A 12,801-nucleotide genomic window follows, 5' to 3' on the forward strand; every position below is an offset into this window, starting at 1 on the left:
CGGATCTATTCTTTTGGTTCGGTCCAGAGTCACTCCGGACCTTTTAGGTCTATATTTTGTGGTCTGGTCCGGCTTTTGAACACCTAGATCATTTATAGTCTTCTGAAATTCGTTATACATAATACATGAGGGCCTTAGAGAACTGGAAAATAGACAATTTTGAGAATGATACCTGGGCCTTTTCGAAATTCTTGAGGAAAGGATAATATAGGGCCCTTGGAAAATAAGAAGTTCACTGCATTTGTAAAAGCCATCATTTGCATTTAGAAAACACAAGTTCTGAGTTGTTCCTTTCCTATAAAAACTGTCAACTTATTGTCATTTTGTCAATTATATACTTATTTAATGATCTCCTCACATAAAAAGAAAATAAAAATAAATAAACAATAATAAAATAAAAAAAAAAAAACCTTGTTCCACTCAATGACTTGCTATACGAACTGGAAATATCTCTTGATTCAACTAATAATCCATTGATCAATTTCTCCCTCTATTTAAATGTATTGTTCATTTTCCTTTTTCATTTGGCAATATTCCTTTATTTTTTTTAATCTTTACCTTTCGTTTCCCTCTAATACAAGCTAGAAACTCACTCACTCTCATTCAATACTTGTATAATTTATGAAATATAGAAATAAAAGAAAAACATCACATAGGCCTTTTATTAATTAAAGAAACATGTGTGATACTTTTATGTCATAAATGAGACATTAAATTGATAAGTGATCAACATAAGGAGAAATTGAACTCAGATAGTGAAATGATTTTGGTCATTAAATACCCCAAAACAATAAGATGGCTTGTTTTGACAAAAGAGAAAGATTCACAATATGTCTTGAGAATTTACACTATTCACATTCTTAAATTTGACCATCTTTGATGAATTTATGTTGGACAAAATATAGAATTTTAACTTATTTGAGCTTTTTATCCTTACTTCGTATCTATCTTTAAAGATATAATAGGTTATAATTATTTGTTGATAAATATGTAAGTTGAAACTGATAGAGTATAAAACATATTCCTGGGCATCAACCATCAGCTTAAGTTTTTGGTTGAGTTGGTCCTTTAACATGGTATCAGAGCCAATGTGATATAGAGGTCACGGGTTCGAATCTCATCCACCCCTCCTTTAAATTGGAATTAATTCGCGCCTGGTATGAGAGGGCCTGTGTTGCATCCACATTTTTTAAGTAAATAGATGAAGTAATCATCAAAGCAACAAATTTACAAGTGATTTAATGAAAATGTTCTCATTGCAGATGATCATGCCTTTGAGTACGCCAAAGGAAGTTGTTCAACCAGAGCTTTAATCTTGTTTGGTTTCTTTCACTAAATGCTTGGTACACTTATGTCACAACCTTAAAGCTTAGCTTACTAATCTAACTATCTAAAATACTACGTATATAGTTTTACTTTATTACACACGTGTTAATTTAAGAGTTAATGAGACAATAACAGACTAACAATAATACTCAATATCTTCTATATATAGTACCTAAACGAAAGTATACCACTGCATTGGCCTGGTAATAAAATAAAATTAAAATGAAGTACAAGTATAACGGTATGTTTACGGAGTTTAATTTGGCATATACAATTGGAGGTCATTATCATCTAATCAATTCCTTAAGCAGCATGCAACATGCCCAGCAAGCCGATTGCCGACACATTTTAAGAGTCTTTTGGATTTGGAAGCTTTGGTTATAACAAGTGGTTGAATAAAACTATCACAATCATAAAATACTCGAATCAATATAAATATTAAATCGGGTACTTTCAATCTTGAGAGAAAATTATCCTAATTTATAATAATTTCGTAGTTTTTAAAAAAAATGTTAATTGAGTGTCTTGTAAAAAATAAAATTCAACTATCAAGTACATATCTTAAAAGTGTACGCACTGAACCTAGCACCACCAAAAATGAAATTTGAACTAGGCACGATCTAAATGTGACTCAAACCCAATATGATCAACGACTTGATCTGATATAACTAAGATTGAACTTGACGCAACTCGAACCAACCCCGACCAAACTCATTTAGATGTCCCGATCCAGATCCAGGTCCAACTCTAAACGTTTACACATTAACAAGGTTTGGCGACCGTCAGAAAGGCATAAGGCCATGCCTCAATCATCAACAATTCAACTAGAAGATTTGAGTTGATGTCCTTAATTGATGGATACATTCACATGATAACATCCCAAATTCCCAATGCAACAATTTGGTACTTTTTAAATTTAATGGCCAAAGTTAAACGAGACAAGTGTTTGTTTGTAGCTTTGTACCATCTCCTTGTAGATTACTGTTTACGTACACGGTGCACCCTTTCACGAGATAATAAATAACGACTACTTTCCCATTTTATTACGTTGCTTGCTTGAAATTAAGACATTCATTTAATGTCATTCACATAGTATATGCTTTGCTATACGGCACTGTGGTACATTGGCCTGGTATCATGATCTACTACATTACACTACACGAATGTAATACTTGTCTATTATAGCCCCACTACTACTATTTTACATCACCATGTCATTTTACATCAATTCATACAAGAAAAAAGGACATTCAGATTCTTGTTTTGAGGCGTCCATATATTTAAGGTCAAGCGGGCTCTATAGTGTAGTCCCAATTGCACCCCCTTGCCCCTTAACTGCATCATCAAGCAATTCATAACGTTTTTACCCTCAATCCACTCTTTAGTTGTTGTATTAGTTTGGCTAAGAGAGTTAAATATTCGCTTTGTAGTTTTAAGTTAGTAGGGACTAGGGAGCTAGACTCCTTTTTGGACCGTAAAAAAAAAAAAAAAAAAAAAAAAAAAAAAAAAAAACTCCCCTTAGCCCTTTAATGAGTCTTGTAAAGTGAATTATATATACAGCAAGTTTAAGTAAGAAAAGTGTTTGAACATGTACAAATGTTTAATAGTTGGCTTTTTGAGAATCAAGGTTGGCCTAGTGGTTGGAGGCCCTCCTTTCAGGCTTTCACCCCTGTGAAAAGGGTTCAATTCTCACCCCAAGCAAGTTGGATCCCTTATTTCCCCTCAACTTGCAAGAGAATTCTCCTTTAAAAAAAAGTATAAATGTTTAATTATATTATCACTCAAATTATATTAGATTAGTCATCGATATAGAAATGATAAAATCAACACATATAGGGATAGAGTTAATCGGTCAAACATCTATTGCACCATTAGTCCATAATTATGTAGTGTTCATCCTTTGTTTTTTTCGTAATATGAAACGAGTTATATTATACTGTATTATTTTATCTATCTATTCATAGAATGATACATAGCATAGTAAAGACACTTCTCTCTATAACATAAAATATAATTAAAGAAAACATTTGAATATATGAATAGTGTAATAGTTAAATTGTTGCTAATTTTTAGAAATGAGATCAAGAGTAATAAAAACTAACATAAATTTAGTAAAACCCTAATTAGGTTGGACTACCAACAAACATCACATGATTTCTCAACCACTATCAAACAATGATGGTTATAATAATCTTCCACTTAAGTGTAGAAATCCATGAGAACAAGGGAAATTTTGATAATTGTTCTAGACCCACAATCAACAAGTCTTCTCCAAAGAATTGCTTTATTAATTTTTGTAGTTATAAATGCAATCATAACTTATTTTCATGTTTAAAATGATTGTATTTAACCATTTTACTCCTCATTTAGCCACTTTATTATTTGGCTATTGTGCATGCATTGTTTGATTTTTCTTGTTATTTTTTTCTAATAAAGGCATGCTAACTTTGCTAAGTGGAGACATGAGGGACATAAATAATAATTTGGTCAATTAAGGAGCAATGATTAACTCGATAACCGACGAGTGTTATTCTCTTAAGAAGAAATAGTACGGTGATTCAATTTTAGTCAACGTCAAGTGATGCGTGCTTAGGGGCTCGAGATGACTACTATAAATGTGATTAGCTAGTAATAAAGCTCAAAATTAAAGCAAGTAGTTCACCTCAAGGCTTTATATTATCAATTCGAATTCAAGACAAGTTTTAACCACGTTAAGTTTAATCTAGTGATATAATTATTATACTTTAGCTTTCTTATCTTTAGCTTTTAGCCAGCTAATATAATTCGAGTAGACTCGTGCAAGGTTTCGGACTAATAGAATTGTTTTTCTTACTAACAAAAAAGAAATAAAATCCATGACATTGTTTCGAGCTTTTTTGGACTTTGAGTATTATATTACAAGTCTTAACATAGGGACTGATCTGATCTGATCTACTAATAAGCATATATTGTTGAAACTAATTCTCCACCTTGTGTAATGCACAAGGTTTTATCTTATTTTGCAATAACTTAATATGACTATGCTTAGAAACGTTAATAAGTTGGACATTCAAGTGTGGAGGTCTAGAGGATACGTATCATAAAGAGTTCAAATCCATGGAGAGGATATAAAGGTGATGAGGGGTACAAGTACGACAATGCTAACGATTATTAGAACTCACATGTAATGAGTAAATTAGGACGTACAATCAATTAAAAACAAAAAGAGAAAGGAATGTATTCAATATCAAAGTACAAGCTATGTAGAGTTGTGAGTTACTCAACCTTTTATCAAATGGTTTTATGATAAATCTCTATCAAGCTTGTATGAGATCAAACTATATCCTCATACATAAGGAGGAATTTGAAGATAAATTTAAAATGTGTCCATGTGAGCATGTGTGTGTTTGTGTGTGGAAGAGTCATTAATTTGAAATCCAACCACGTACGATTGAGATTTAAACTCTCTAGTCTCTACATTACATAGATAAAAGTAAGTTCATTATCTATCCAAAATATGAATCTAATACTTCATAATCTTTATCTTTACCTAAACATGTTTCAAATTTTATTTGAATTGGTAGTGAGATTTAGACTTCACAAGCATGAATAATTTACCTACATACCATACGTTGTATTATTTTAATTTTTAAAAGCACTACATATAGATAAGTTGGATTGCTTTTATATATGTATTAATAGTACTCGTAGTATTTAAATATACTTGTAAGTATCATCGATAATAATAATAATAATAATAATAATTGTATACTCCGTATGAGGCAATATGACTATATCATCATATATGAGTAATTTACATGGTGAGCAAATTGTGTTTGTCATATTCATATATGGACTATTATGAAATAGACTAAAGAATTAGTTATATGAGCAAAATCATATTCAAATTAACAGCCAGCCGATGCCAATCTGGAACAACGCAATGAGAATCAGCTCATGGCCTCTACTGCTCCCAAAGCCTCTTTGATTATAGATCATGCACAATTACCAAAATTAATCATCAACAAAAAAACAAATTATGCTTATTAATCTTTTCCTTTCATTCTAAATTAATAATTAAATATCTGATTTGTACGAGTACTAATATAAAATGACTTTAGTATCTTTGTAATTGTCTGCTAAACTGTCATTACTAATAAAGGTTAATATAAGGGCAGAATTAATTTCTTCAAAAGAAGCAAATAAATTCAATTAAAAAAACCGTCACTTTCTAACAGAAATTTAATACTCCTACTCGAGTAATACACTCAAGAGCATGGTACGCATCATATTCTCAAACCTCTCTACTTTGCTGACTGGTAGAGAGAGCCTAATGAGACCTCTTCCTCCCTTCTTTTGCTGAACTACTCCCTTCTTTTCAGTTTTTCTTTTCCCTCTCCCTCTAACCCAGAAAGTGGAAGTGAAAAAGAAAAAAGCAATGTATTACCCAGCTTTCCTTTTCATCTAAAAAGAACCATTATGAACTTTAAAACAAAAAATTTTGAAGGAAAAATAAAAAAGAGGAGAGAGAAAAACAATCAAATTTTTGCCTCAAATTTTCAAGAAAAAGGGCCCAAAAACAATAGTCATTCAAAACCAAATCCCATTTTTTATTACCAAAATTACTCTAACCCACTTCTCAATCTACCAGTACTCTGTTTTATTTTGGTATTCAGCTCCCTAAATCTATGAGGTAGGTCACCTGAATCTCCACTTTCACTAAATTTTTTTTTCTATTTTACCTAATAAAGATTCAATCTTTTTACCCAAATTTTCCTCAAACTATTGCTGTTAATTTCAACATTTTTGGCACAATTTTTCTGGGTTTTCAATTTCATTTTCTGGGTAAATTTCTGTACATTTTTTTACCAATTAAATGGTTGAATTTGAAAAACCCAATTGCTAAAAAAATGTCTAAAAATAGCAACATTTCAATTCCACCACCTCCTTCAACCCCTCTTCCTTCATTCCCATCTCCTCCAAGTTCTTCTAATTACAGTACAATTAGCCCAGTACTCCTTCTAATTATAGTAATTTTAGCAATAATCTTCTTTATTGCTGGAATTCTTCAATTTTTAGTTAGATATCTCATGAAAAGACCCTCATTTTACCCCACAAATTCAATTTCTAATTCTAGAAACCCTGAAAGTACAAATTCCGGCGCAATTCAAAGGCAACTTCAGCAGCTTTTTCGGCTTCATGATTCTGGGTTAGACCAACCTCTTATCGACGCTTTACCTGTATTTTATTACAAAGATATCGTCGGTTCAAAAGAACCCTTTGATTGTGCTGTTTGTTTATGTGAATTTTGTGACCAAGATAAGTTAAGATTGTTACCATTATGTAGTCATGCCTTTCACATTAGTTGTATAGATACTTGGCTTTTGTCAAATTCCACTTGCCCTCTTTGTAGGGGTAGTTTATTGGGGTCTGAATTGGAGAATCAGGAGTTTAGCTTGGAGTTTTGGAGGGCAATGTCATTTGGAAGATCAATCGATTGCGAAACGAGCTTTCGTATTGGTAATTCCTTTAATACTAGTCATGGTTATAAGCCTACCATCATGGAAGAGAACTCGAACGAAAGGAGAGTGTTCTCTGTAAGACTAGGGAAGTTTAAGAGTTCAAATGATCGAGGTGGGAGTACTAGGGAGTTCGAAAATGGTGAGACTAGTAGTGCCAAAGGCGGTAATGGTGACCGCGATCATAATAAGTGTAATGGCAATGTTAGTGTTAGTAGTCAGATTGATGCACGGAGATGTTTCTCATTAGGTTCATATCAGTATGTGCTTGCTGATTCGGAGTTGCAAGTAGCATTATCGACTGATGTCGGTGCTAGTAGTCGCGTTACAAAGAGTGAAAAAATGATGGGGCAATGTGGGAATAATCATATGGTAGATGGAGATATTGAAGGGAAGAAGATTAGTAAGAGGAGTAAAGGGGAGAGTTTCTCTGTATCAAAGATATGGCTTTGGTCTAAGAAAGGCAAATTTCAAGGTCATTCAGAAGATTCTAATGGTAATGTTAATGTTAATGGTGGTCCAACTCCTTTTAATGTTGTCTTACCATTGTCTATTAGAGATCATCAATCAATCAATCAATCAATCAATCAAAGCCTTAATTCCAAAAGTGGGGTCTATTAGAGATCATGTTCTTCATTAATTTGTTCAATTACTGTATTGCTTTTTGTATAATTCTTTTTGGCCATCTTCATTAATTGAGTAAATTTTACTTTACCATAATCTTTTTTTTATCTTATTATACTTTTGTTGCTTTCTCCTTGGTATTACTTTTGTTTGATTTATTTGAAGTCATACTCTTTATAATAGCACTTCACTTCCTGTTATCTGTTGCACGCTTGTGTTAAGGAATGGCAACATGTCGGATCTGTGACCAATTTCTACTCGAAGTTAGTATTACCGGTTTCTGATCGATTTTTATATGCGAATCGGATTCGGATTGAATGTGGTAAAAGTGAAAACTTGAAATTGGTTGTTCAACCAAAAGGGGAAAAAGGAAAAAGCAATGCAAAATAGTGGTAAAAAATTATTCTCTTTCTTTTCTTTCGATGTTTCTCCCACTTTTATGCAAAAAGAGGCAAAGAAAGCAAAAGGTCCACCAATGTCAAATGACAAATCTCTGAAAAAGTCAAATAGCGTAAGATGGCGTCACGTTACCATAGTCAACAGTAATTGCATTTTTGTTGGAGCTGCTAACATTTGGTTTGGACTGTCTGTATACTCTGCAGTGAAATTTAGCTGGCTGTAAGAGATTAGGTATGAGTTAACAGCCAAGATGTACTTGTATTAATTTATTATGTCTGTACCAAATGATTGATATGGCTTAATGAAGATATGGAGGTGTATAAGATCTCATAATTGACGAATATTCAATAAGTGGCGGATCTTGGCAAAAAATTGAAGGGACCGAAAGTACAATACATAGCATTATTCACAATTGGTACTGCAGTTTAATATGTACAGTATTACTTAATACAAGTAAATTATTTAGAACATGTTAAAGGGTCTCAAACTTATCACTTGAGTCCAATCACTGATGGTTAGCAATTAGCATGACACAATAATTGTGCAAAAACTGTAAGCGATAAGAGGTAAGATAGAATGGTTTGATCTTAAGTCCTATACTCCCATGTATTCCCTCAATACTATGGTTAACCAAGTCGGAATCTCGTAATTGTGCATATACTTGCTACTTCCTTGATGAACGTAAAGTTTGAAACTTATACGAAGTATACAGATCGAGTATATCCCTTTTAAATACTACTTGGTACTACGTGTGGAGTATAAATATCAAATATAGTAGCATTTTCATCTTATCCAATGTATACTTTGCCCATCATTTAAATGTCTGAGTTACTAGATACAAGTAACAATTAGTCTTACAATCGATTATGATTATGTAAATTTTTTTTGGCTATATAACTATACTTGTATTGTTTTATTAGTGTTTATGGAGGTGCAATTTGTGGTTTGGGAGGTCGATGATGGTTAATTATTGCATGAGTTCCACGTAGAAAGAATGAATTTAGCAAGAAGGTTCCATGGCTGAATGACGGTGATGATGAACGGTGTATGACTCTATGATGATAATTGGGGATGGTGAATGGGTTTTTGTTTTCTTTTTCCTTTTTCTTTAGTGGTCAAAATGACAAATTTTGATTTGCTTGGTAAGTGAAAAATGGGCTTGAAAGTACTCTTATGGGCTAGAAAAAATTGAAGATAAGCTAATAACCCAAAAGGCCAAAACTATTATCATGTTTTAGGAATAACACCATGCACTGCTGCAAATGTAAACCCAATTGTAATAGTTTAAAAAAAATAAAGTTTAAGAAATATATATTTATTTAGCAGTAAAATAACTCCAAATAGGGTTGCTCATCCATCAAAGAGGAAATCGTTTTGATTTTTTTTTTTGCTCGTTTACTTATATTCGTATACAATTAACTTTCTCTTATTATTTTTTATTTTTTTAGTTATTTTTATTATTATTTTTTTAATATATATAAGCCTTCTATATTGGTCTACAATGATATTTTCATCGCGACCATGACATAATTTGTGGATTTCTACGTGAGCCAGGAATGCGATACAAATTGTCTACGAGCACAGGATATTTGTATTGGACTTTGGGCCTGTTCCGATTGACTGAACTGAACTTATTAATTAGTGATTTTTAACTAAGGATTAGTGATCTTTGATTATTTATTGATTATTTATTACTATACATATGTGTATATACAAATGTACATATTATTATTAATAACAATATTATTATTATTACTATTATTATTATTATTATTATTATTATTAATTATTGATGATTATTATTATTATTATTATTTATTGATTATTATTATTAGTATTATTATTATTATTATTATTATTATTATTATTATTATTATTATTATTATTATTATTATTATTATTATTATTGTTATTATTATTATTATTATTATTATTATTACTATTATTATTATTATTATTATTATTATTATTATTATTATTATTATTTATTGATGATTATTATTATTATTTATTGATTATTATTATTAGTATTATTATTATTATTATTATTATTATTATTATTATTATTATTATTATTGTTATTATTATTATTATTATTATTATTTATTGATGATTATTATTATTATTTATTGATTATTATTATTAGTATTATTATTTCAATTATTATTGTTATTATTATTATTATTATTATTTATTGATGATTATTATTTATTACTTATTGATTATTTTGTTGTTGTTGTTGTTGTTGTTGTTGTTGTTGTTGTTGTTGTTGTTGTTGTTGTTGTCGTCGTCGTTGTAATAAGAGCTTAAAAGAGTTGTCGTCGTTGTAATAAGAGCTTAAAAGAATGAAATTTGGCTTTATATCATTAGCAATATCATTAGACGAAAATTAAGAGCTGAACTGAACTGAACTGAACTGAACTGAACTGAGGTGAGCTGAACTAAACTGAACTAAACTGAACTGAATTTCAACGGAAGAGAACAGGCCCTTTGGAGATGTAAGTTTGGTTACTAAGTTAACTCTTGGAGTTTCGACGTAGCAATTTAATTGGGCTATCATCCATGATCCTAGCAATTTTGTGAATTGTGGTTTAATTGAGTAGTTTTGAAAATGGGAGGAGGATTCAGAGTATTGCATTTGGTGCGACCGTTTCTTTGGTTTCTACCTGAGGTGCAAACAGCAGACAGGAAGGTACCCTTCAGAGAAAAGGTGATCTACACTATTATCTCTTTGTTTGTATTTCTGGTGTGTAGTCAGCTTCCGCTTTATGGAATACACTCCACCACCGGGGCTGACCCATTCTATTGGATGCGTGTCATCCTTGCTTCCAACCGTGGAACCGTCATGGAGCTTGGTATCACTCCCATTGTCACTTCTGGCTTGGTCATGCAACTCTTGGCCGGGTGTAAGATTATTGAAGTCGACAACAATGTCCGAGAGGACCGTGCTCTATTGTAAGTATCAATCATACTACCTCCGTTACAGGTTATGTGCAACGATTTGACATAAAGAAGAGGGAAAATGTCTAATCGTTGCACATAACCTGTAACGGAGGTAGTATTAATCTTTTGTATGCTTTGTTGAATGCTCTACTTTGTGTCTCTGGTTATATGATGAATACAGTACTGCAGGAACGTGTTGTTGTTTTTTGCAAATGCAAGTAGCTTTAGCTGCATGAACTTCATGGCTGCATTCAGTAATGTGACTTTTGTATTTTTTTTTTTTGTTGTTTGAGTTGTACGGAATATTTCAGCAGGAATGTAGTATTTTTTGTTAGAATACAATAAGTTTTAGCTGCATGAACTTGTAGATTGGATGAGTTGTGTATTTTAGTTGCGAGTTATGCTTTTTTTTTTCGTTGGAGTTGTATAAATTTCTAATCTTCATAATGTTCTATATAATCTTAGGAATGGTGCACAAAAGTTGTTGGGTATTCTGATTGCTGTTGGTGAGGCTGTAGCATATGTTCTTTCTGGGATGTATGGAAGTGTTGGACAACTTGGTGTTGGCAACGCAATTCTTATCATTCTTCAACTATGCTTTGCTGGTATTATTGTGATCTGCCTTGACGAACTTCTTCAGAAGGGTTATGGTCTAGGTTCTGGGATTTCACTTTTTATTGCAACTAACATCTGGTGAGCTTCAATCTTTATTGTGTCGTGGTATTTTATCTCATTATGGTATAGAATATTTTTGCTAAAACATTTTGTTTTCTTGATTTGTATAGTGAGAATATCATCTGGAAAGCATTCAGCCCAACCACCATCAATGCTGGCCGTGGACCCGAGTTTGAGGGTGCTTTGATTGCTTTGTTCCATCTCTTAATTACCAGAACTGACAAAGTTAGGGCCCTTCGTGAAGCATTTTTTCGGCAGAACCTTCCCAATGTAACCAACTTGCTTGCAACTGTCTTGGTCTTCCTTATTGTCATCTACATCCAAGGATATTGTGTTGTCTTGCCTGTGCGCTCAAAGAGTGCTCGTGGCCAACAGGGCTCGTATCCCATCAAGTTGTTTTACACCTCTAACATGCCCATCATTCTTTTATCTGCTCTTGTGTCCAACCTTTACTTCTGTTCACAGGTACTGGAGTTATTGATTATGTTCTCACTGCTTATCTTATGATTTATTCCCAGGATTTAAATGTTTGTGGATTTGTGCAGTTGCTGTTCAGGAAATACGGCGGAAACTTCTTTGTAAATTTGTTGGGCATGTGGAAGGAGTCTGAATATGGCGGTCAATCAATCCCAATTGGTGGACTTGCTTACTATGTTACTGCCCCAGCCAGGTGTGTATCGCTTTCAGTTTAGTTTGATTGGTTTCATGATTGTCAGTTGATTAATTAGATCTTTCTCATTATTCATGTTTGGACTTGCAGCTTGGCAGACATGGCAGCACATCCTTTCCATGCTCTATTCTATATAATTTTCATACTTTCCGCATGTGCTCTATTCTCAAAGACATGGATTGAGGTTTCTGGATCATCTGCTAGGGATGTGGCTAAGCAACTCAAGGTAACATATAGAATAACAGTGAAATTTGTTTCTTGATTTGATTTTCTTTTTTTGGTTTCTTTGGGGAGGAGACTGTTAAAAGCAGTCTGGTTGGTTGAAAGATGATCTCATGGTATATCGTGTGATCGTGAGATGATCCATTGACCTTGTAATATTCTAACATTTTCAACGTGTTATTAACGAGTTTTGTGACTTTGCAGGATCAAGGTATGGTTATGCCTGGACACCGTGATTCAAACCTACAGAAGGAACTCAACCGTTATATTCCCACTGCTGCCGCCTTTGGAGGCATGTGCATTGGTGCATTGACAATCTTGGCAGATCTCATGGGTGCCATTGGCTCAGGAACTGGAATCTTGCTTGCAGTGACCATTATCTACCAGTATTTTGAGACCTTTGAAAAGGAGCGAGCAAGTGAACTTGGATTCCTTGGGCTTTAA

At 32.7% G+C, this 12,801-nt stretch overlaps 1 protein-coding gene and 1 pseudogene across 1 annotated transcript; both read left to right on the forward strand.

Annotated features, from left to right (window-relative positions):
* The first annotated feature begins 5,637 nt into the window (after positions 1–5,637).
* LOC145602781 (RING-H2 finger protein ATL47 pseudogene) lies at positions 5,638–7,504 on the forward strand (annotated as a pseudogene).
* Positions 7,505–10,458: 2,954 nt separating this feature from the next.
* Positions 10,459–12,801, forward strand: LOC145589493 (uncharacterized). The gene is made up of 6 exons (XM_081646087.1): positions 10,459–10,802; positions 11,256–11,483; positions 11,576–11,930; positions 12,011–12,135; positions 12,226–12,361; positions 12,562–12,801. Exons 1-6 carry the CDS (start codon positions 10,459–10,461, stop codon positions 12,799–12,801), a joined length of 1,428 nt encoding a protein of 475 aa, XP_081502213.1.

The sequence above is a fragment of the Chenopodium album genome, chromosome 2, assembly GCF_948465745.1.
Source record: "Chenopodium album chromosome 2, dcCheAlbu1.1, whole genome shotgun sequence".
Classification (NCBI taxonomy): Eukaryota; Viridiplantae; Streptophyta; class Magnoliopsida; order Caryophyllales; family Amaranthaceae; genus Chenopodium; species Chenopodium album.